This window comes from Bombus impatiens, unplaced genomic scaffold, assembly GCF_000188095.3.
Source record: "Bombus impatiens unplaced genomic scaffold, BIMP_2.2 scf_0317, whole genome shotgun sequence".
Lineage (NCBI taxonomy): Eukaryota > Metazoa > Arthropoda > Insecta > Hymenoptera > Apidae > Bombus > Bombus impatiens.
The window spans coordinates 15,334-42,827 of record NT_176736.1 but is presented as its reverse complement, the minus strand read 5'-3'; the positions used below and the strand labels follow the sequence as shown (position 1 = coordinate 42,827).

At 31.8% G+C, this 27,494-nt stretch overlaps 2 protein-coding genes across 2 annotated transcripts; one reads left to right on the top strand and one right to left on the bottom strand.

Moving 5' to 3' along the window:
* Positions 1–227: 227 nt before the first annotated feature.
* On the bottom strand, positions 228–4,348 carry LOC100748487. Its single transcript, XM_012384968.2, has 3 exons — positions 4,044–4,348; positions 1,953–2,120; positions 228–1,436 (listed from the first exon to the last, which is right to left on the bottom strand). The coding sequence occupies exons 1-3, from the start codon at positions 4,096–4,098 to the stop codon at positions 1,222–1,224; spliced, it is 438 nt and encodes a 145-aa protein (XP_012240391.1). The 5' UTR covers positions 4,099–4,348; the 3' UTR covers positions 228–1,221.
* Positions 4,349–7,840: 3,492 nt separating this feature from the next.
* On the top strand, positions 7,841–9,040 carry LOC105680696. Its single transcript, XM_033320465.1, has 3 exons — positions 7,841–8,035; positions 8,465–8,599; positions 8,798–9,040. The coding sequence occupies exons 1-3, from the start codon at positions 7,978–7,980 to the stop codon at positions 9,022–9,024; spliced, it is 420 nt and encodes a 139-aa protein (XP_033176356.1). The 5' UTR covers positions 7,841–7,977; the 3' UTR covers positions 9,025–9,040.
* The last annotated feature ends 18,454 nt before the right edge of the window (positions 9,041–27,494 follow it).

The window sequence follows — 27,494 nt, the reverse complement described above, 5'->3', positions numbered from 1 at the left end:
AAAATTCAACGCATTAAAAGCGATTTCAGATATAAATAATTCCAACGAATGTCGATTGCATTTTATTGAAATACATGTAACGTAAATTATGCTAGACTGTCCAATGTACTTTTTTTGCGTATAAAAAGATTCTCTCTCTAACGTCTAAGGAAAGCATGAATTTATTCTCGATACGAGTTGTTCGTTATATTGTTTGATAGGATGTAAGGAAAATAAGAGACTTGGTATTCTCCGCAACGGCAACCCTGATATATTTTTCTCGCTTCGCACAAAAACATATTATACAGATGTTTTTTCACGAAGGTTGTCACAACATATAGACTTTCAACAAGTTGCGTAATTATTACATATGTAATATCATTCTTAAGCTCTATGCAGAAAATTGTCGAGTGAACACAATGTGACTGTCGTCACACCTTCAGCACCTAAATTGAAGATTTTCAAGAAGATTTATGCATGATCGAGGAGTGCTCGCCAAGCTGTTCGACATTTCGCAAAAAGTACCAAAGATCACGCCGTTCCTGAGTCTCTGCACGATCTTTTCGTGAAAGCTCGTCTAAGATATGTAATTATCTAAATTATCTCGTTAAAAATTTATATACGAATATCACTATAGAATGCGTTAACAGATGTGTGTATGCGATACTTTCTCGATAGAAATATCTATTTACTTTCCTAAGATACGCTCTTATATATTCTTCGATTATTTCTATAGCGATATTATAAAAGCAATTACACATAAGAGATTGGTAATTACGTTAATTTTTCTCCTTGGTATATTACACTTGGAAACATCCAGATAATCAGGAACAGCGGGAATATTTCGTCTAAAACTACTGTAATTTTGAACCGATGGACAGCCGGAGGCAGAAAGCCACCGCAGTGTGTTTAGAATCTCGAATGAAACGTATCCTTGTCGAGAATTTTTCCGTTCGTTCGAACATTTCGAGGTCGCCAGCGTTCGCTCTCGAGAAATTCTAGGTAGAAGAAGACATTTTGCGCTTTAAGTGCTGTTTCGATTGTTTTATACGCTTTTTTCTTTCATTGACGACGAAAGTGTGGGAAGTGTGTGAGATATTATTCGCTCTGAAACGCATCGTCCTCTCCACTTTCGCTTACTTCCGATCCGTTAAAATGCGAAGTCGAAGCTGCTTGCAGGTACTAACGATCTCGGACGCATCTCTTCGTCGACTGGTCGAGTGTATATTAATTTTCTCAAAATTAATTACGAATGTATGCTAGAAGAACACTGCCAATAACACACGACAGAATTAGAGACGTCGGTGGTAAAACGTTTGGTGTTGCCGTGTTACAAAAGTCTGTCAAACACGAACAGACTTCCTGACGACCGCCAAAACCGCTTCTTTGGTAACACTTTCCTTTATAACTTGACTCGTCCCATCCGCAACCTCTTATGACTCGGGTATCAGGTGGAACTGTTTCAAACACATAGTAGTAGTTCAGTCTATCTTATTTACTAATAATCGATACGATATCATGAAACTAATAAGTTGTATTCGATGTTGTGTACGAAATATCAAATTACTTGAGCTAGTACTGTATCATAACTGGTATTGCGCTAATCACGCTGGTGCGTGACCACGTGTTGCAATTTTCTACAACGTAATAAGGATACTGTATTAGTCTAGGTTAATAGTAATAGCACACTAAAGTTATAGTAGCCCATTAAAGTTACTGGTTCTCTAAAAGATTGGTATTGTCAGCATCGTAGTTGTTACAGTTGCCTTCATCAATTTTTCGTTGAAACGTATCTTAATGGTATCGAAATAAGATAACATAAACGAATATAAATAAAGACGATTAAGAATTTATATTAGAGATATTTCATATTAAATAAAATATTAAAATAAATTGAAGAATATTTCAGAAATATTATAAGAATTATAATTTAAAAAAGATTTTCTTTCTCCAAGGATCTGAATGTCACTTACGTCCATTAACGCTGAACTCGATTACTTGCGTAATCTTTCGGCACATGGTATATTTCGAGCCGTTTTTGAGGTCGGAGCAATCTTTTTTGAGGGCGTCGGGTGGATTATCATCGGCGCATCGACTGTCGTTGTGACTGTTGCAAAGATAGCATTGCATCGCGTTTATGCCTAGAACATAATAATGATTTGCTTAAAAATTCTTCCCTCACAAAAGATTATTCTCTTAAAGCTATAAATAAATTGCGATTGTTCATATATTTATGAGAAATTAAAAGCTGTAAAAATGCACAAAAGGGAACGATGAGATAGTAGGCAAAAATATATGAAAGAAATGAAAAGAAATGAATCTCCGGGTAGGTTCTATTTTTTGCAGTTGTTTTGATGACTTTTCGTCGTATAAAAATACAGACTTGGATAAATAGTTGTGATTCCGATATAAATATTTACATCTCCCATATTAATGAAACTTATAATATCTTCATCAGCGCAGATAAATTTACATGACAATTGTTTTAACTCAGTATTATCCGCATTGCGGTAGCGTAGATAATTTATATTCAGTTTTGTAATTACATGAAACACGAGGTTATAAAAATATTATTGGGTGGTTGATAAGAGAGGTCACTGTGATACGAAGATAATGCGATAATTTAAACTTTCATACCAGGGGGATCGTGGTACTATCTTCTTCCAAATGCGTTTTATGTCAGCACAATTGAATAATTTGTTGTCGTTATGTATACGCGTCTGTTTATATAGGTCAACGTTTGGACACTCGGATTACCATAGAGCATCGTAATTTAGCTGCCTTTCATGAAGTTTGTTTTATAAAAACCAGGAAACGTTTCGAAATGGCATACATTCCCATTGAATAAAGGTTCATTGTACTTCCGACCCTACTGATATAAAAATCAATGCAGCTATCTGGCCTGGAAAGGCATAGCTACAATAAGTTTACGCGCTTGTCTTCACGTTTTAATCTTGTCTCTACGGTCATTCATTTTTCTGAGCGTAACAGGACATAAATAACGAATGTCTAACAGTATAATTTACATAACGAACTATCATAGCAATAAACACCATAATCACTTCAGAGATTAAACGGACTGCAAATTAAGAAATGTTAGAAGCGAAAAGATAATTATAAAAATGTCGAATATCATTTCAATATTGATATTGATGTAAGTAACCACTTTCTGTTCTTGAGTTTTATATTCCACGATAAACATGAAATTTTATACAAGTGACTTCGAATGTATTGCGTATGTGAAAACTGCTTTGCGCATAGCTGGTCGTCATTGATCTCACTAACGTTTGCACCAGTCCATTTGGTTAAATCAAACCGCGGAATTATAGGTACTTTTTGGAGCATACAATTTCGATCGTTTAACTTCATGAAAATTATTTGATATTCAATTGCTTCCGCAAACAACTAACGGCACATTATACACGCTTATTGTTAAATCAGCTGAAACAATGACGTCGCATTTAAACGCTTCCCTCGAACGAGGAAGCTAGTTGATCCACTTTTCGAATAGGGTATACCATCACTTTATTGACGAGAGTTAAAAGGAACAGGTCAAACATGGAGGAAAAGGGAATAAGAATTATACATTAAAAGCAAATGTGTCGCGAATTTCGATTAATTTATATTATATTTTTCAATTGTATTTAGGTAGTAGTAGCTAAGGAAGATAAAAAAACATAAAAGAAAAATTATATAATATACTAGCACATCGCACGTACAATCAAATTAAAACAAGTACAGTAATTATTTTTTCAATTAAAGAATGTAAGTTAACATAACGAAGTGTTATCGTAGAGAAACGGAGAACGAACTATTTATCAGTTACATCACACACTGAACGACGCGATTCAGGAGATGAACTTTTTACGATTATACGACTATAATGTAGTAAAAAAAACAAACAAAAAACAAAGAGGAACGAAGAAAAAAAAAAGAAAAACAAGGAAATGGCGATGAAAGTAGGTCTTTTAGAGAAGGATACGAGGATCGATAGGAAGCAGTCTCGTAAACCCGCCCCGATCGTTGAACCAAAGACAGCACAGACTCGACGCGTAGACGCTTACCATAAAAACCGAGAATGACCAATAGGCAAACGACGAGGATGAGAAAGCGCTTCATGTTGGTTTCGGTATTATCCTGGCACGTCCTTCTACGATTAACGTTTCTCGCGGTCACTGGCGTAGATTACGCGCGACCGAGCGGCGGGAAAGAGAGAGAACGCGGTTAGATCAGGGGTTGACGAGGCCAACCATCCGGCCTCGACAGCTGCTGAAGCACTGTTCGCGTTGGCTGTCGTTCGGCGCGATTGCAGCGCAAGCCCGCAACTAAGGCGACGAAGCTTACACCACTGATAGAATCATGAATACGTAATTGCGCGCGAGGAATACTAAGGTCGACAAGACGAGGCGAGACGAATGGGAAAAACGATCTCGCCCCAACGAATAATCCAAGGACCAAACGATCTAGCCACGGTCGCGCGAAAGCTTCGTCGCTTCTTGCGGTCCGCGATTTGGATTCCCGTTTTCCACGTTGCGTTGCACAGATTTTCTATCGTTACTGCTATACGCGCCATATCAAGAAATCAATATTTTTGACGAACGGTCAGTAGAAGGATTGCTGCTACCTGGGATTGATTTTTACTGTGTTTCAGTGATTACACACTTTTTATTTTCGCTAGAAATATCGCTAGTGACGATAAATCTACGTAAAAAATACTCCATATTCTTATTAATGGTAACTAATAAGTACCAGAAATCTAATTGAAGCATTTTGTTACAAGAGACGCGTGGGGTGTTTTGGAAAGTGTCGTAGAATTATCAAACAGGGTATGATTTCTTATATATATAAAAAAAAGATTGATTCGTAACAAAGACCAACGTTTTCTTAAATAAGGGCTGGTCCTCGAGAAAGTTGATCTTGAAAATGTAGCAAGTACACCTGCGTTTTATCCGATATCGATAAACCAATTCAAACTGATAGTTCGTATCGGCAAATGGTACGATGGTAAATAACAATTTACATTATTCGTGATTATGAACGCAATCGTGTACAGAAACATAGGCGAACGTTGAAATCAACACTCTAAAGTTAAATTTATTTTGTGAAACATCCTGTATAATTTTTCTTAAATTATCATGAATAACGAGTTCACCTATGCACACTATGTTCACTTGATTTGGTAGTCTTCCTCCGAAACGATTTTGCAATCTCGTCGTTTATATCATACAAGTGGGTGGTATTACAATTTTCTAATTTACTCATGATTTTTAAAGTATATGCAACCTGCGATTTTGAAATTGTCCGCGAAATCTCTTAAAATTTTGCCAGCGTATATCATCTCGTCGTTTCAAAGGTTCAGAATTGATTATCCTTGGGATGAACCATACAAACGTTGTCTGTCCTGTTTCAATGAAACTCAAATTAATTTTTTAAGAAGTACCAAAAATTATCCAGATATAACGTTAAATATATCTATGTATGACAATAAACAACAAATATCGTTGGAATGTTCTTACTTCCTCCTAGAAAGTATAATTAGAATGTTAACTCTCTGTAGCAATCTAAAGCCATAATCGTTGATGATAAAAAATACGATTGTTTTGACGGACAAGGCAGGGCTGGATGTTAAATAGGGAAGGCCGTGGGCGGTACGAAGAGCTTTATGTTCAAATGGAGCGTAAAGTGGTGGTTTGGAACACGATAAGTGGATAATATCCCTTTTCCTGTGACACACTGAACGTCATGAAATGTCATGGAAGCTACTGTAATAAGTTGCACGCGAACAATACGGAAAGGAACGTGAAGGATATCTTTCCACTCTTGCTATTAAGCTTCTGAATCATCGTTCCTTATGACCTATTTTTTTAAACTCGCCAGCGGAAGTAATGAGAACAAAATACTTCAACTTATTGTTATTTGTCCCATTTGGATATAAAGATAAGTCCTTTATATGTTGCTAATTAAAAACAAATAAAAAAAATTGGCAGTAATATATAATAACAAATAATTAATAACCGTAATATCTTATGATCTATGCCTAATTATTAGGGAAATACTGATTAGAAATATTTCTGCTTGTATAACTAGATTGTTTGACATTTTTTATGTGCGTATTATTATTATTTAATGTTTGCATTAATTTAGAACACGTTTCTTCTTAAGAATATGATGTGGCTAATGTAAACAGTAAAATTATTTTCGCAATAAAATCTGTGAAAATGATACAGAACTGAAACGTATTGAATTTACTGAAAGTCATATATGTGATCTGATTTTCACTGCACGTTGCTCGTCGCAGTTAGTATTTAACTTATTTAGCAACATAGTGAGTCCCTGACACCACTTCGATGATTATGTTCTAAGTGATAAGTATTCTGAAATCTTTTAAAAATGTAACAATGGAATCACTTTTCTACTAATAATGAGGAATCTGTTACTGCCAACGAATACTCTTCTCAATTTTTGCACGTTATTTCAAGAATTTATGTGTAATGATTTATATACATCATAAATTATAAATAAATATAATATAAATTATAAACTATATGCATTCTAAGAGATAGAATAATTCGAATAATTTCCAAGTTCATTATTAACTCACCTGTCGTTTAAGAAATACATTTCGTTTGAATTGTGTAAAACATCGCGTGTATCTTAATAAACATAAAACTCAAAATAAAATCTTTCTTAGAATTTGTATTTACATTGAATTTATATAAAGACATGAAATAATGCGCATGATGCATATTTAGTTAAATTTTTTTATCCATATTCGATAATCTTATGTAACGATATTGAAAGAAATATTTCATATCTTGAATATGAAATACGTATTTTTCTTAAAACAACTAGTATATATATAACGCGTGCTGTCAACAGTATAACGTTGCCCTATTTTTAAGTATTTAACAAATTTATACATTTCATCATCATATTTGAATCAATTGATAATTGTAGATATTTCATATATAATATTATCAATGTTATAATATACCTAAATATACTTATATTAAAAATGAGATTACACGAATATTTATACCACACAAACATGTTTTCCTGAATGCGATATTACCTCTTCAAGTAGGAAATAAAATAGGAATTTACTTCTACGTTTTTATTAAGCATTTAAATAATTCTTAAATATTAATTTACTTGCAAATTTTTCCACGTGAAATTTTTATTCCGTAACAGTAACAAATACGTTATCTTATATTTCATCTAAAAGAATCGAAACTGTCCTATGATATAAATATTAATATTTAAGATTTTGCAATTTACTGTTGAGCTAAATTGTTATAATTACACTTTTTTGTATGAAGATTTAAATTATAATAGTTTGAATTTATTCTTTAAAAATAAGTAAAACTATAATAAATTAAGCTACCTCCCTTTCTAAATTGAATATTTCTAATATTATTATTTTTGTTTCAATGAAACTTTATAGTTCCTCTTATTATTTTATAGTTTTTTTTTGTATTTTAAGGCTGTAGTGGTAACACTGTTTAGTGATGACATGAAATTAAATTTAAAGACACTTTAGAAACAAATTTTTCCACGCGTCACGAAAATAGCTATGTATTGATTTCGTCACGTTTATGTCTATGAGGTATTTACTAAATTTTTATGTCAAAGTTAATGAAAAATTGTTAAATTAAATTGATTGTTTCTGTTTCGCTTGGGCAATATTTATTACTGTATAAGTTAATATATAGAAAGTTATATAAAGCGTTGCAATACGTGGATAAAAGTGCAGAAAATAAATTTTCTATTTTGGTCACATTTGTCATGGTATGATTATATAACCTTTCAATCATTATTATTATTACTCTCAATAGTAATATTCATTCCCATCATTCTTTTAGCTACATATTAGGATAGTAGAATAAAAGATAATGTCGCAGTAATTTAGATAAAGTGGCTGTAATTTGAGAAAATTCGACAATTGGCGAACAAATGTTAAATACATTGTAAATATAGGAACGCAAAAGAAAGTTTAAAATGCATGTAAAAATAAATGCATTACATGTACTGTTGCTTTTATTTGTATTCCAAAGAGGTAAGTTTCATAAAAGAAATATCATGTTTATCAATTGTAGATAAAGCAGAATATATGTTTATCAATTATGCATAAAACAGAATACAAACAGATATATACTGACTGTTAGTATAATTGAAGCAATAAACTACACAAATAAAGCGAACAATACTTTTAGAATAAGTTTCTTTTTGCATATTTTCTTTAATGCCCTATTATTCGTTTCGATTTTCTTTATGGCTATTATAGGAAAAATTTTCAAACGTTTCTTTATTTCAAATTTTGTTATATTCTGTTTTATAAATATAAATAACAAACAAAATGAAGAAGCGCGTAAGAAGTATGCTATATAAAATATGTTATTCATTAATGATGTTAATACTATCATACTTTGTATTAACCTTATTATATACGCAAATTCATATCTGATACGTTATTGACACGTATAAGAAGAATCGAAAGCTATTACGTGTTATCAATGTAACAGTAAAAGGGATCAAGATTGCACTATTAATACGGCGGATATAAGATATTTGAAGCCATGCTCCTCATCGCAAGCATTTTGTCGTAAAGCTGTGTACATATGTGAGTTGATAATCACAATTTCTCTTTTACATTTCTCTTCTTATTTATTATAATTATTTCTTTCTGTTATTTTGAAAGTTTCATTATCTTTCACTCGTATCACGTACATTAAACTATTATTTCTTTATTTTTCGAAATATCTTTACGATATAGAAGATAAATTGTAAAAAAATTGTAAACTAATCACATAATTTTTAGATTATTTTATGAATTCTCACGAGTACATAATAATACGCGAGTGTGCAAAATGGGGAAGTGCTGACAACGAATGTTATAGAGGTCGTTACCCACGCGATAGTTATCAATTTGTATGCGAATGTAAGAGTACAGGATGCAATCGATCTACGACATTCTCATCCATGACGACCACAGTTCTGTATGTTCTGTGTCAATTTATAGTTTTTCTCGTTAGAAGTCCTACCTGACACGAACATATCGTTGGAAGAGAGATATTTCATTTCAATGATATCGTCACAATGAAAGTTACTCAATTTCACGAATAGAGTCTGGAAAAATGGCATTTCATTATTAATATATTACGATAAAGTAAATAAATAAATAGATAAATCTAATTGATCGTCCGGATAATATAAAATGTAATAAAAATAAAATATGTATATTATTAGAAAGAGTATCTATTAAAAGATATAGCAAGTGCGTGAAAATGATACCGTTTAAATTAAAAGGAAAATAGAACGAAACAAAGTGGTTTTATATATATTATAAATAAAAAAATACTGCGTCACTGTACATTTTTGCAACTTACGCAATCTAAAGTAGTTGGTACATACAGTCGTCCCGGAAAGTAAGTTGACGCTTTCGCTGGAAGTTTAAACGTAAGATCGTTAACTTACTTTCCAGAGCGGTTGTAAATAGATTTTATTATTTCTAGCCCATCCCCTGGCACTTTGCTTTCATTTTGCAAGAAACCGAAACCGAATAAGTTATTCTATTTATTTAATACAAAATAATATAATCCTTAAAATCTAATTAAATCTGTGATATATTCGCAAATAATCTATGATATATGTATTAGGTTGTCCGGGAAGTGTCTTTTTTTTACAGACACGTCTTTTACAACGACGCATCTTTATACAAACATGAAACCTAAACCATCAAACGTTCTGATCTTTATCTTGATAGAACAAAATGGATCACATATAATTCAATAAAGTAATATAAAACGGAAAATGTTGTGCATTCATTATTTCCTTATAAAACGAAAGAAACTTTTCAGACGACCTAATATATAATAATCTAAAGTAAATTGTTTTAATTTTATCTCAAAAGAATAAGAAGTTCATAAAACCAAAACCATGAAGTGAAAATTTTTTATTTCTTTTATCCTTTAAGTTCAAAATACTAAATACAAGCATTACAATAATATATAGTATATATATGTATACATTATAATAATATATAATAATGAATATACAGTTATAAAAACAATTTTTACAAGCTACTGTATGAAGTTTTGTGGTTGAAATGTTTGCACCAAACTTAATAATATATAAATCATCTTGTAAGAAGATTATTAAGACGTAATAAATATAAAGTAATAATTAATTACGAGTGTTGCAAACGTACGGCACTTGCCAAAAAGAAAACAATGATTACTAACCAATTTTAGTTTATAATTTTTGCAATTATAGGCCATACATTTTTTATTTGTACAATGAAGACGATGGAACAAAGTTCATCTCACAATCAGTATGGATAGGATAGTTTTACACACCTTGCTTGTTTTTAACAAAATAGGAAATCTTTAAAGCACATTCGGAGTGGTTTCGGAGGAATCATGAAAATAAATCTAAGATGAAAGATATGACGAAACATATGAAAATATATCGTGAAAATAAAAAATCAATCTTCTACCGTTTTCCAAGGGCATCACATATCTTTCTCGAGAGAAGATGTGTATTTTTCTATCGCGTCTTGTTACGAATGTAAGCTGCATTCAAGCATTTACGTATGTACGTATGTCTGAATCATGGCCTCTTAAGACGACTCTAAACATCAAAAAAGGAATGAAATTCCAGGACAAGGCTAAGATGTTAAGAACATTAGAAATTACGGTAGCTGATACACTTTCTAGGATGAGTAATCACGAATTGTAATATCTTCTCTGTTTCTGACATAATAGTCTTCTGCGATGCATCATTTTTTATGGAACAATAGAAAAAACTGGCCACCATATATGTATGTTTCAAATTGGCCACGATTACACATAAGAGAATTATGTATTATTACGTACAATATGTACAAATTATATATGTAAAAAGTATTTCGTTTATTTCCAATTCCTTAAGATTTTAGTTACGTTTACTGATAAAAGAGTTGTCTCTGCGCAAAGTTTTTCGATTCAGAACGACGGATCCTCTAATTCGCATTTTGAGCTTCATGATTTTCTCAGTAACGTCGCTTTTTTCAAGTTTTCCATGGTATTGATTATTTTTTAAAGTGACGCTACATGTCTCTATTCTTCACGGATCAGTACGCGTGTTTTCTCATCCAGGTAAGAAAATACTAAGATGTCCGAAAAGATTAGTTTGAAAAATATGTTAATTAAATTGAATTTTGTAAAACCCTACGAAGGATGAGAGCAACACGAACACAAGAATACGCTTTTTCCTTATCTTTCGTACGACAAGCTTCGCATTGACATTATTTTAGTTCACATTGCTGATATAGAACAAGAACAAATTACATTTAATTATACACATATTTGCGGATGTTTTGATGCGAACAGAATTTCGATGTTCGTCGTTCAATCAATATAAAATTGTTAATCTGAAACTACTGATAATGAAAATGAATGAAATAATCTGATTTAGGACTAAAATAGTGTGCATACTATGATACAGATAAGGCGAGAGTCTATTTTTTATTTATTTCTTATTTAATTATACTAACGATAAGCAAAACTGTTACTTAACAGGTAATCTGCGGCGGGGATGTTCTGTACTCTGCCCTGGGAGCCACAATAGATTCAAATATGTTCCGTAACATTTAATTTTTTGCAAAATATTATATCGCACTTGCGCGCATTTATATCTGGATCATTCGCATCGTCGAGAATTTTGTAATCGATGAAATTTATCTTAATCGTTCCAAACGATTTAACGAAACCAGAGTCACCGATGACCATCGTGGCAGTGAACGCGTCAAACGCGAACCTTACGCGTTAGTTGAAAAGCCATCTGATACCGAAATCGATACACGCAGTTGGAATGTGAACGAATTAGCCAATTAGGAATAACTATTCCTGCTAAACTTAACGGCGATCTGTCGGAAACAATCGTTAGACAAGCCGCATTCCGGTCGTCCACCCACGTTGCCCTTATTATTACATCTGGTTGGCGGAACTTCTCCGAAGGAACATTTCGCGGATGTCGTTTGCTGATTTATCAACATGAGAAAAGTTTCTTCTTTCCTCCCTTAATATCTTTCTTGATACGATATTTTTCCGAAAAGCAGGATATCTCTCGCGACGAACGTCAGCTAGCGCAAACAGCCACCACATAATCGTCGATATGCACGCACAGAGATCAGAATTGTTTTTTCCGCTTCGTCGTACGGGTATAAGCGCGTACGTTTGTCATCCCGAAACAACGAGAATGTGGAAAAGCAAACGAGCAACGGAGCGAAGTGTTATCGATGCGATGGCTTCGTAAAATCATTGACTTCAGGCAGCGAATAATAACGTTACGTAGAAGCGGCTCACTACGTCCAAAGTTCAAGCAAATGTAGGTAGTGTACGGTCATTCTTCCTCGTCCTCCATCACTCGCAACAGCGTCTCCGACCCTCCTTCGCCGGCGTTATTATTACTATTTGGGTCGCAGCAATGTGGCGCCGAGCATCCTGACGCTCCCCGAACAGTTTTCACCAGCTATGCTTTCGTTAGTGCGCACCAACGCAACGATTACGAGAATTTGTCTGTACATAGCCGTTTTCTCTTTAACACAACTACGAAAATTGTTTGAACAGATCCTAATAGATTCTAATATATGCAGGTTTCGCAACATTGTAAACACAGTTCTGTAAACGCTATTTGATCTTGTTTCTGAGTTAACCTACTATTTCGAGAATTCTTCTTATAAACAGAGTTGGTATACTTTACTTCACTTATTATCGATACTACTTATCACGTTCGTTATTTGTGAATATTCTCAAGGCGTGAAAAATTATAAATGTGCATGTCTCGGAATTGTTTTTAGGAGAAATGTTAAATATTTTAAACAACAGCAGAAATTTGCTTTTATTAAGTGAATAAACTGAGAGGATTCATAATGTACTAAGGAAGTACGTATTTATGAACAGCGAGGTTGTATCTACGAAGAATATAAAGTATTGATAAGATAATATCTGCAGCCTTGAATAGTCTTGGAATACAAAATTACCTTGTAAACAAAGTGGAACGAAACAAATATTTATAATGCTTTTTGCTGGTTTTTTCTTAGTTACGCTAGTATATTTTAAAACATTCTGTATATCGAAATTAATAATGATAAAGAATAAATCGGTACAGAGTTCTTCAAAGTTTTAGTTACTAATTATAACTTGTTCTTTGCCATTGTAACGATAAATGCATAGTAAATATTGTATACAGAAGATAATCATGCGCGTACCTTTTTATGACTCAATGGTATATTAGGTAATTCTGAATATGAAATAATGTATTTAATATATCAAAATTTTAGTAAATAAATCAACGAAATTCGTGAGACGTGTTACTTTTCAATGGAAAAAAATTCTGTACATATTCATCCATTAAAAGATTTCATTTAAATGAACAATTTCTAGATCTATAGTCTAACTTTATTAACGAACTTGAACATACATAGTAGCTATATATGTACATACAATAATTTACTTTTTTTTGTTAACATGTGTGTAATAATTTTTAAGTTTGTCACATTCTATTAGATTTTTAATTAAATTTTAATTAAATATCTTTACTAATTGCATATATCCATAAGCTGTTTCTAAAATCATTTAACTATTAATCTGAGATAATGAGCTACATCCATTGTTCGAAAATTCGTTGATTGTCTGTGAAAACGATGCTCAACACGCGTTGAACGTATGCCAAGGGCATTATCTGCATTACAGAACATTTCTTAGCTCCGAGGATAACTTGTTACTAAGGTAACGGGTATCATAATGGTGATACGACTTTGGGTTCAAATTTATTAGTTTGTCGTAATGCTTTCTAATATATCACCGAGAAAGGATTCATATGTACACATGTACATATACATGTACATATACATGAAAATCGTCTTTAACTTGCGCTTATAAATTTGGGCAAGACATGGACGATTTTAAAGCTACTTGAACCTACTTTCATTTATAATTTATTTATGATTTATAATTTATGATCAAGGAAATATACGTTCGAGACACGCAAATTAATATGTCTTGCGAGAGTTACACAGTCATATTGCTTTATTACTTCCACTTTTATAAAAAAATTTTATTACATTTAGACTCTATAAGAACCATATAAGACGTTCTAGCCATAAGGCTAAAATTTGTTCCCTTCGAGAACTGCTTTTGTTACTATAGTGAATCGTGTGTGAATAAGAGTCAATCGCATATCGTATTTTATTTTCTCCTTCTTTTTCTTTTTTTCACTTTGACGCAGAAAAATATAGTAGACAAAAGTCGAATAGCTACAAAGGAGACAGAATTTGACAGTGTAAATGAACATGTAGAGCATATATGAATTAGCGTATTGAAAGAGTCTAGGAAAAAATTGCCCAAGACACACCCAGAACAGGTCATTCTGATACCGTTCGAAGAAATGTAAAAGGGCAAACGTTGAAAATTCTGAACACATATTCTGAATAAAAATATTAAGAATAAGTGAGCTAACCGTACTCGATAGTTTCCAGTGTTTCGATAACTGATCGTTCCGTTAACTGGTCTTCTCATAATGGTTTCTGAGCAGTTTCGTCGTACTTGAAGCGACAAATTTGAAGAAATTAGTTACTGCTTTTAGCACTATTCCTACTTTTTCCACTTTTCTTTTAAAGGCAGTGAGAAAGAGACTCTCTTCTTCGCTATTTTATATAGAATAATATACAAATATTTATGACATAAAAATATTTATAATACGTATAAGGAGGTATGGAAAGAATATTTTGGAAAGAAAATTCGGGGACGAAGCAGAAGATGTTAAATCTAACCTTTTATAGCGCTGAACCTCGTTTATTAATCACCCAAAATTCATTACATTCTGCTGTTTCAATACTGTTTATCTTGAATGTGACTTACGTATGTTGTGGTTTAATGATGTTACTATTATGCAACTAATATGCAGTAAATCGCTACGTTTATGCACTGTGGACTGTGGACTGTGGACTGTGGACTGTGGACTGTGGACTGTGGACTGTGGACTGTGGACGAAGTGTCGGCACTTCGGCTTTCTGGCGACATTGTTTATAGTTCGCCCGATATCTCTTAGATCTTTCATCCACGATACTACAATATTTAAAAAAAAAAAAAAATAGTTTTCTTCGTTTGGTATGTCCCAAGGACCACGCTTAATACTTTCTTCCCGTTTTTAGAAATGTACAATATTTTCTCGCGTTAAGAATTAATATCGTCAATTAAGAGCTATTATTTATAACGTATTAAAAAATAATGTTCAATAAGACAAATGACTATCATCAAAATTTTTTACAATTGATCTTCTCAGTAACAAATAATCTCACATTTTTACAGTTTGGAATGTTTTTAGCATGCTTATCCTGTATAATTATTTTTTATTTCCTCCTATGCAAATTTCAACACACACACCTCATTATTATTATAGTTGCTAATTATTATCATTATTACAATACAGAGCCAGCAGCATTACCGAGAGCTACCTCATTTTATGTGTACCTACTGTATTCGCAATCATCATAGCTTGCATACAAGGATTTGGGAAATTCACAGGAAAGATCAGACGTAAAAGTTTGGTTTCACAGAGCTGCTAAATAAATAAGAAAATACAAACTTATCGTTCATGTTCTCCGATAAAATTTCATGGATTCGCCGTAATGATAATTTAAAGAATGACGTATGATTGATATCAGAGTTCAAAATTGCAAGAATTAGGAATTATTCTCTAGAAAATTCGGTATAATTAATACAAATTGAGGATTTAATATAGTATACGGACTGTAAAATTCTTATTCTGAATGTATTTTTCCGGTAGTGTTTTAGGTCGCTAAAGCTGAAAATGAGTGTCATTTTTTATAGAAATTAACGGTTTTAACAATTCGTTCATATGAACATTTTTTACGAAACATTCGTCGTTACGAACATCGACAAAGGTTATTGGACATACAGAGTGGATATACAGAGCGATAAGCGGTAAGTGGAAAAACAAGGGTTGGCACAGCCAATGTCAATGTTCCAAATGCCAATTTTGCTGCTCACCGCTTACCGCTTTCTGTTTGGTCGTGACCTCACGACACGGAGAGCGGAAATAAAAAAAGATAAGCCAAACCTAATCCAATACTAACGATTCAAACGTATACATAGTAACCCTTCAGCGGATTAAGAGAATCAAATTTTGAAAAAAGTACCATCAAAATCCATAAGGACGTTACACATTAATAGATCGATTGCAATTTTTTACGCGTTATTTCCGCGAAAAACGATCCTCATTTTTGGTTTCAGCGACCTCAGAAATCCTCAAAAAGTGTCATTCTAGGGGAATATTTTGCAGTCCGGGCACTATACCACAGTCCAAATTGATATAACTGAAGTATTGTACAATTGGTAAGTAAAATGAATGAATATACTGTGATAATCAGTCAAATATAACTGATGGTTTAATGTAATTTTAAATATTATTTTTTATTCGCGAAATATTTTTAAACTGCATTCTTCGTCATAAATCGTAATTCTATGCAATTTCTTATAGTCAGAAAACGAAGTTTTCGTAACTTGCGATGCAGACTATCTAGAAAAATATTAAAGTATATTATAAAAAGCTTTTACAATTTATTTAGAAGAATTGAATTTAAATATTAATGAAAACACTCTTTTTAAACAAACATAAAATACATTGTACTATTACGCTATTAAGAAAGGATTATTTTTTAACACTTTTCAGTTCGAATATAATTTTGCTATTTTTTATGCTTTAAAAGTTATGCAAGCGAATAATTCAAATTTTTCACCTGAACCAACATTGCCAGATGTTTGACATACGCACGTATTTATGAAGGATAACTTTTATACTTAAGATGAATTAGAGCGTACTATATTTACATATTTCTCGAGATTTTCTTTGTTCTTTGTTTGGTCTAATAACTCGCGTTCCTGTTTATAGGATTACATAAATACTAAAGAACGTAAATGATATACCGGTCATAATTTCAACGACGAGAAGAGAAGCTTTTGTATTAACTTTTCCAAAATTTAATATTCTATAATTTCTATAATTTGCATTTACTCCTTTAAAATGTTAATTCTCTTGGTGTATTATAAAAGTATGGGGGTTAATTTCTATTCTCTCTCCCCCCCCTCTCTCTCTCTCTACTTGGTATTAATTAAACAAAATAAATCTATTTCGTAGTTCAATCTATTTCTGAAAATTGCTTTACTGAACAGCATAAACAAGTGTCTGAATATCAGCAGGATATGAAAACAAGACAATTATTTGATAAAAAGGTAAGTGATAAATGATAGGATTGAATGCTATTCTTATGAAGCAATTGTTTACGTATCTTCGCGTTACAATGAACGATTCGTATTCTCTTAGAATAAGTAGCACAATATTTTACCTTTTCGAGACTATTGGGACAACATGTCCTGAGATAACCTTCAGTATGTCAACTGGGATATATGCTCCTGAATTCAGTTGCTTATCTTTATTCACGTCACAGATATATGACATGCAAGAGGTCCACAATAGTGAGAGCAATGCATAAATGAGCGAAATAGAAAAAAGGAAATTCACGTCGATAGTCTCACGTTATTAACATATATATATATATATATATAATGTAATATATATATATATATATACATTTACAGCTTTATATTTATGTACATATATAATACAATTTTTCCTGTTCCCACTAAGGCTTGTTGGGACATATGACTCCACTGTGAAGAACTGATGAAACTATATATCCCAATTTCAAAGATACGCTTAACTTAATTTTTTTAACCATCGAATATACTACGGTACACGTTATATTACTGCATTCATAATCGGAAAAAATACGCCTCAAAGCGGTTAAATTATTCCCGCTTGTACGCAAAGCAAGAAATACAGGGACAGTGCTGTGTTCGAAGTGATTAACGTGAGTAATTGTATATAATTATATCTTATCACTGTACGGACTTATATTTAATCCTTTGTCGAATGCGTATTATTTATTATTTGTACAATATTTATATTTATTTATATTTAACTATTTAACTATTGCCATAAATTTCGTGGTTAGTATTCAAAGGTAACGAATAAATGATACGAAAGGAAATCGATTAACATGCCTACACAGGATTATGTATTTGAAAATAATTTGTTAAGACAAGATTATTTGCAAGAATAGAAAATCAGAGAAATATTTGAATAGATCGATTCGCAAACTGCGATGACGAAAATAAAGGAAGTTCTGTGCTAGATCTTATAGTAATTGCTAAATTCAAAACTGAGCTAGACGATGGCGTCGTTCGCGTCGTGGATAGGCGCCGCGGTGCCGGACGTCTCTCGTTTTCATCCTTCCCCTCCTTTATCCTGTTTTCTTTGCTATACCGTACTGATTTTACGCAAGAACGAAGTTTACGACGTATCCGACTACACAGCGAGCAAAATGACTGGACAACGATTAATGATGCTGTCTAATGAAAATTGCAGTACAATTTTATAAGCAGCGATTTTCTCGGAAATTTCAAAACTGGAAACGTTTGAACGAAAAAGGTCATAGCGAGTATATATCGTAGGCGAAAAGCACGCACTTTATTAAATTTTCGTTTAACCATAAAACTAAAAGAATTCTAGTCATAGACATACGCTATTTATATAGACTATAAATGGGCGGAATAGCTTTAGCAGTTTACGAGGCACAGCATAAACAATTCAAGCAACTGAACCGAGTCATTTGTGAAATTCGGTTATTGTTATTCTCATTTGATTATTTTTAATCTAGTTAGCATTAGCAAAGAGTATTAGTGCAGAACAATATTTCTATACGTACAATTTTTATTGCCAATATATGATGATATTTCAATCGTTATAAATTTTATTTATTTCTTAATCGTCTTTAAATTTTAGTAAGCATCCTCATAAATTAAAGTGTATATCCTTTTTTAAATAGGAAAAGTAGTTAAGTGGAATTAAACACTGGATATTATCATGCCATATCTTAACATCTCTGTGCTTTGAAGCGTTAGGTTGTCCTCAGACGATCAATACATATTGTCAATACAGTACTGTCAATATTTATTGATAAATCGTGTCTTCGTTGAGATCCTTGAAATATTAACAATATTATTGATTGTCGAAGGAAACCCCTATAGAAATATGATTGCATGCTTTTATTTTACGTAACGAAACTTCTTTCGGTATATTAATCTAAGTAAATGCAAACAATGATATTTTAATAATTTCCGAATAAGTGATTACTTTTTGTTTATTAACTTGTCAAGAAGACTGACAAGGGAAATTTTCAATTACGCTAGATGTTGGAAGTAGAATTTTGAAGAATTAGGAACGAAATTTTACGCTAGGTCTATAACATAACAGGCAATAAACGTAATGTATAATAATTTTGAGGTACTTAGACTCTCTGCAAAAGTGAACTTAGATCGATTAACGAAAGTGATGCTATCTGAACCAATTTGTACTTAATACATAAATATCAAGTGTTTTAATACTTAGTGTTTTAATACTTAGTGTTTTAATATTTTACCAGTAGTGTACATTTCTTAAAAATCACAAAGTTATTTAAACAGTTAATACCATTATACTAATAAGTTTCAGCATTATTAGACTATTCGTATCATGCTAATTTCTTTCTAAACGCATGTTTGGAATAAACGTCTGAAACTCGTAACTTTTATACATATACTCAGATTGATTTCAAATTTTACTAGCATAGCGATATCTCATTATAGTATTAATGAAAAAGATTTCAAAAAGTTTTATATAATACCTACAAATTAATATACTGATAAATTTCTCTATAATAAGCGTTCAAATACTTTCATAAGCCATTCTAGAGTTCATAAAAAAGTACGTTAGAATTTAGTATTGAAGACGAGTTTAGAAAGACTCGACTTAGAGAGATTATTATTATTTGATAAAGATGAAAATAACAGAAGCAGAAAATATTGAATACATGAGAGACCACTCTTATCACTATTAAGGAAATTAAAGAAAAATGAAAATAAATTTCATGCTTCGTAGATAATTATTTGAAGATTTTTACAAAAAGTTTCTCGATATCATTGTATAAAAATGAATATCAACGAATCCTATTAATTTCTTCAATTAATAAGTGTCTTGTTGTCATTGTACCAGTAGCACTCGATCAACGTATGATTAGGAAAACATTAATGTTGCGTTAGACAATGCGATGAGAATGTTGCTTAGTCATAGATGAGTGAACGTATCTATATCTAAATTACCTATAATAATTTTAAATTGAAGCCATTTACGTGCTCTGACGTTAAGTGAGCGACAGTGTTAATAGTCTGCACGGTCGGAAGATCTAGGGGGAAATTTTGCGATTTTGCCAAAAATCGTCTAGAAGCTGACACCAGTGCAGACAACGTTTATCTCTTCCACGAAAAGGCATACTAAGAGCGAGAATAAAAAAAACGTTCGCAGTACTATAAAAGGATACTAATTGGAAATCATCTGTATTCAATAGGAATTATTGGTATACTGAAAGTGTAAATATACTTCAGTATACATATTTCCAGAAACTAGACTAGGAATTATAGTAAATGGAAGGGACATGGCGGGATGGTAAAATTGGTCAGTGATTAAAATTTACAACTTTCGGTGATCGCGATAACTACAATTGGAAGTGGCGATCGTAAAGAGTAGAGCTTCGCCTACGAATGTATCATGTCAGCTCAGAATTAGGTCTTGCTTTACACTGCCTGGATCTAGAAGAAGTGTATCTCCTTGTAAAGGAAACGATTAAATTAGTTGGATTACGCATGTTTCCGTAATACGTGCTGCAATTAAATTTATAACTAACGTGAGAAGATTCATACTTAGTAAATATATTGATTTATAAACTCCATTAACAACGGAACTGTTAAATAGGCTAATAATAATTAGACCTAATAATACAACAATGATTATTATTACTATTAACGAATTTTGTGACTGTATTCTATTAGATATGTTTCGCTTTAGTTGCACCGAATATAATAATTATAATATATGATGACCATAAGTGACAATTAATAGTAAACAGTCAATAAGACGGAACTTTCATTGAAAGAAACAGTGGAAGATAAAATGTCTGGTCCTATTGGTCCTGCTATTAACTCATGGTAAATCTTCGTGTACTCTAAATGCGCTAAAATACTCAGAAGAATGCGTTGTTTTCCTATTTTCCTATGTAAGGGGAAATATTTCTAAGAGAAATGTAGAAATTAAGCACTGGAGTGGTTAAAATATCTTCTCTGATGAAACGCACGAGATCGTAGAATGACCTGGCACGTTATCTACAATCTACCTATGTGATATTTACATACGCCTTGGGCCGTAATTCGTAATGCGAGTGAAGTTGAGAATATTCTGCGTCTCAAGATAAGATGAAAATGAAGAATATCATTTTTTAGAGGATCAACCTTGAAAACTTGTCATACGTAAGCTTGGTTAATTCCCCTGCTTGCAATTGACCATCGGTCAATCTGTTTTAATATTATTCACAACTTGCCTTATAAACAGAAATTTGATTTCCGCTTAAAAAATTCAAGACAATCTGGAGCCTTCTTTATCTTCTTCTTTTCATTTCTTCTTCTTCTTTATCAGACTGCCGATGAAAATAAGGCGTAAAAATGTATAAAAGGTGCATAACGCGAGAGGGTATATAAAATATTTGAATTTAATATTTTGTAATATTTAGTTACTAAATAATTTAGTAGTTTTTATAATATTTAGCAAGCGAAACAACAAATCTCTACTTCATTAGTTCACTGAATTTATGGTTGTTTCTGTTAAAATTTTACTATGCTGTTCTATGTTTTACAGTATGGTCACTTTGCATTTGAAGAATTACATTGAAGCGAATAATTTTTAAGAAACATATTTTCATGTTTCGTACTACAAAAATATGGTCTGTGTACCGTCTTTGTCATGGATATCGCTAGCTTTAATTAGGCTAATAGACAATTAACGTTTTTCGACGTATTCGCGCTGCCCTTCAACCCCGACGTCAATCGTTACTGCCACAATTTATACGGTTCTCTTTAGTAATGTGTTACTTTGATGTGATCTGCAAGGAAACGTATTTGGAATTCTTGCCAACTAGTTTTAAATGTATTTCCCATGTGGATTGTATACTAAATCTTAATTCAGTGAGAGTTATACAATCCATGACTCATAGTTGATTAAACAGATGTGTACGTGACTAAACGTATTAAATGATAAAGTGTCTCATTCATCATGTTACGTAATATTTAAATTAGATAATATTTAAACTAGGTAAATAAATTAATATTTTTAATTGTACAGTATCAGGTATGTACATGTATGAGAAATCAAAAATGTTTAATAAGATGTAAGTACTTCCAGTAGTAAATTCTATTACTTTATCATGTCACGTAATTGTCGGTTGACGAAACATTTTCTGAGAGGAAGTACTCGCTCATAACTAATGTAGCTAGTCGTCATACATTAAATGTATTTGAAATCTGACTTTGATGACCAGCGATTAATAAAGGTTCAGTTTTAATTATTAAAAGTTATTGTAAATTATAGCGACAAGCAGTGTTGCGTAAGGTCATATTATCGATTTATTATTAATTACGTAACTTAACTAGTTTAATACTAAACCTACCGGCGCGGTCAAATTGACCGCTCTCGCGACTTCTACACAAATTCAACCACATTTAAACTTTATCATATTGCTTCATAATTTCTGACTTTTCCTAAAACATGCATACAATATATTTTTCGGTATTTAATTTTAGTTTGCTCTTTTATTTTCTAAGAAAAATTTGTACTCTGCCTTGTCTACCGTGAGCGGTCATTTTAACGATCCGACAATATATGTTAGTTATTCTTAGAATAAATGCAATCAGTACAACGAAAAGGCTATCTTAAGACAAACAAAATCAGTAATAATCAATAATAACAAATAATAACAGCTATCACACCCGTAATCTTGTCATAAAATAATCCATCCCTCGATCAAGATAGTCATCAGCTGTCAAGACATATCAACTCAGGCTCATAATAATTCTAAGGAACCGCTACAAAATTTAGCATTCTTTTACAGTCCATTGTTACAAACATTTTTAAAAGTCGAAAAGTTTCTTAGGGTTATTGCTCATTGCTATAAAACACGGGAAAAGTTTTCCCATCCTCCAGTAATCGAGTAACCGTTGGTGGGAGAACAGTCAATACTCATCAATATTTTCGTATAAATATCGCCGTCACAGATGATATTTTTACTTGCTATTGCCTTTTCGACTGGAATACATCCCGGCTTGTTAGTCAATTAGTCGATATCTAAATTTGTTATCTCTAAAACTCAGACAGAAAGCATCTCAGAGCGTTTTGTATAAAGTTGTTATAAAAGGAAAAGTAAAGCATGTCAAATTTGACAATAATTTTGTATTCCGTACATGGTATTATTCTGTGATAAATATTTACCCTAGAAATGTCAAGATTTAAAAAAAAATTATAAAAATAAAAATAACGGACATAGAGGAAGACTGTTCAATGTGCGGTAAACAAGAAACTTCAGCAACTGAAAACGGCATGGAAACATATGAAAAGCTATTTACAACTGGATCAGAGTTGAATATTATAAATAAGCGTTTATGTAAGGGCAAAAAGGAAAGAAATTATCGTTGACAGCAGAGAGTGAAACTGGGCCCGATGGAACAGTTTGGAAAGAAATAGATGCAAGTTTCAAATCTGGCAGGACATCAGTTCATAATATTTTTAGGGATATGTTAAACGGCATACAATGAAAGGACAAGCAAAGACGGCATATTATCTTATCATTGATCACCGTATAAGGGATCATATAATAAAATGTACGGAAGTAGAAGCATTTAGAGTATTGGGGACTAAGAGGGAGCTAGATGCAACAAAACTAGATGCATTTATTGCTCTGCTATATATCCGCGGTGCATATCAGGTAAAGAATTTAGATCTCTCATATATATGGAATAATATTTGGAGACCTGCATTTTTTCAAAAACAATGAACAGGAATGACTTTGCTTATGAGGTTTATAGGATTTGATAAGAAGAGCGAAAGAAGTTAACGTTTATGAACCAATAAATTTGCAATGGTATCTACAGTATGGGGCCAATTTACAGAGAATTCACAAAATTGTTATAAACCTAATGCATACATTACTTTTATATAAGGAATCGCGGGAAAAGACCATGCAATAAAACTATCAACAAGTTCAGATTCATTACTACAAAAAACTTGTCAAGTAAAAAATTGTAAAGGTTACAAAATTACCAAAATTTGTTTAAGATGCAGGAAATATTTATGCGGCAAATGTACATTTGATAATAAGATAATTTGTAAAAAATGCAGCAAAGTTGAATAAGATATATCTCTATATAAATAAAAGTGTAATTCTATCTAAGTCTATAATTGCAATTAAACAAAAGTAAATTTGGACGAAATTTTATGAAAGTTCATCATTTTATATACATTAAGTTATAAATTAACCATTATCTAAGTTAAGTCATAAAAACTATTACTTCTTTAATCATCGGTCATTTTGACCGCACATGGTAGGAATAGGTATACACGAAGTGTCGGTAGGTTTAGTGTTAATGGAAGAGGTCGGTAAAGTTCGTGTATAACTAAATATTCAAATTATGATAAAAAACGAATTTCATTTATAAAATTCAAAGTTATTTTCGTATTTCGTCGAAGATATTTTTCTACAAAAAATTATTTTGACAATGTGACTAATAAAATGTCTACGAATTATGACGTAAATGCTATAATATTATAGTACACAGAGTATTTTTAATAAAAACGTGTTCCCGAGATTGATTTCAACGTTAAAGTTCTTTTTAATTTAACCAATTTATTGCTTTTTATGACTTGATTGATTCCAGTGTAGTGAGTTCTAAAACATACCAGATGTAACATTATCATAGTTTTGCTTTCAAACATAGTATGATGTTAGACATTTAAAATTTTTTATTGTGATACTTTATAATCCGACTATGAAATTAATACTGTACCAGTTCAGGGTTAGTCAGTTTGTTTGCTCAATTATGTTTCATTCTTCGTGAACGATGTCTTGCACTATTTGAAACGTGACAATTTACGGATACAATTACAACAATAGTAGACAAAAAGCAGAGAAATAGAATAAATAGAGGAAAAACAAAAAATGTAGAGGAAATTAAATATCTAAGGATCTTAAAAACACATTTTGTGTGATACATAACAATAGTGTTCAACAAAAGCTTCATAGAACTCTGTTTACCTTCACAATTAAGAGACGTGTACATATGTTGGAGAATGTTATTTATCCATATTTTTTATGAAGATATTAACAAATATCTAAAAAAGATAGAGGGAAAATATACGCCTAATATGTATTCCTACATGAAATTGTACATAACTTGATGATACATACACATGTACATGCGTGAAATGTTAGTACAATTAACATCAGTATCTAAAGTTACCGATAGACATTAAAATAACGAGAAGGCAACTAAACGACTGAAAAGGAAAAAAGATGTTATTGCAAATTTTCGTAACAAGTGCGAAGTTCTGCACGAAGTTTTTGAAATTGGAAATAAACTAAGATCAACAATTCAAGGAATCAGGCAGATATAGCGATGGAAAAATTAAAAGAGAAAATAAACCAGGTAACAGGCGTTTAGGAAAGGGAAATGAATATATCGGTCTGTGCATAATTGGCAAGATAAAACAGCAGAAAACAAATGCGATGAAAATAGCATAATGGGTTTGAAAATTGTTTTAATGTTAATGTACAGTCTGCCACAAAAATATTCGGCCATCATGATATTAACTATTTTACTCTATAGTTTAAGTAATTATGGGAATAAGTAAAAGTATGCTTTACTTTATGTTAGATTATAATTTGCAGTTAACGTAGACATTTTATTCGTTTATTAAATATTAAATAGCTTTACAAATAGTCCAGTCCAGTTCTGACGTTACAAAAATATTCGGAAATACTTTGCAAAGACTATAGGACATTAATTTATATCTGGAATATAAAATATGGCGACAAAGAAATACTAAACATAAGGCAGTCGACTATAAAACATGATGGGAAATAAGATCAGTCACAATTTGCCAGCTAGTTTATGGTATATCTTATTTATCTTATATTATCTTATTTATATTATATTGTCTTATTTATGATATATATTTATGGGCCGTAAAGCGCGTATCGATATTTTGAAAGAACATATTCAAGTTAATGCAAACAATATTGGGCTAGAAGATAATTATATTTTTTCACAAGATAATAATGAAACACGATGTTTATAAATTTAGATACGATGTAAGATGAAAATCCAAATTCCAGTTTATCAATATTTTGTGCAATTATTTCAAATTTACACATGTGCATTTTACAATAAAAGTATGTCACTTTCTATTATCATTTTTAAACAAATGAATTTTTAAAAGTCCTACGCAAATGAATGCCTTATTTAAAAACAACCAATTTTGATAGTTGAACCACTTTTCTAGACCCAATAGTTTTCGAGATATCCTGCAAAATATGTTCCCAACCCCCAACTTTCTTTTCATCCCTCCAACGTGAATATGAGCACGTAAAAGAAAATGTATCTGTCAAATATTTTTCGAGAACTACACATACATAATTTTGGTTACAATTAACGTTTGGAGATGTTCCCTTGTTAGTGTTGATATGAAACACCTTATACATATTTCGTTAAATGTATTTATTTCCACATCATTCTCCTTGAATTCAATTCAAGATATTTTTTAATCAAATTATATTTTATAACGAGTTACCATTTCCAATAAACTCTTATTTGTGTATCAAATTTTATTCTTACCTTTTTTCACTAGTGAAAAATGACCTGTCTCTGTTTAATAATTCGAAAATTTGTTATGATTACATACAAGGATTTCTCGTTTAACTATGGTTGGGAAAGGTTTCATTGAATTCACCGACACAATTTTTATCGGCACTGTTTTCACCGATAACAATCCACCGGCGATAGCTTTAACCGACGACAACCCCGATAGCAGCTTTAACTAACAAGCAATATTAGCACAGAAAAATAAGAGAGGGTTTTTGGTTACGTAGGTTTATCGCTGCAGATAGTTGATAACCGGCTGCCTTACGGTGATCGGATTAAAAAAACTAACCCAAATGCAATACAGAGCACGAGCTGATCAGCAATTAAGTAAATTATGCTTTTGTTTCAATTAATTTACGTTCGTAAGTTCTAGTGTAATCTTAACACAAATAAATATCAAATTCATGGTCCGTGTTAGGTTTGAGGTGACATTTTTAATGCAACGCGGCGTGAGGCAGCCGATTGTCATTAATTACAGCAACAAGTAAAAAGAAAGAAAAATAAAAATACAGCAAAGGTACAATAAATACAAGTACGGCAAATAAGCAAAAATACCTACATAAGCGAAGATCTTTTTCTATTTCCCCTTGCTAATACTGTCAATCATTTGAGGCAGTA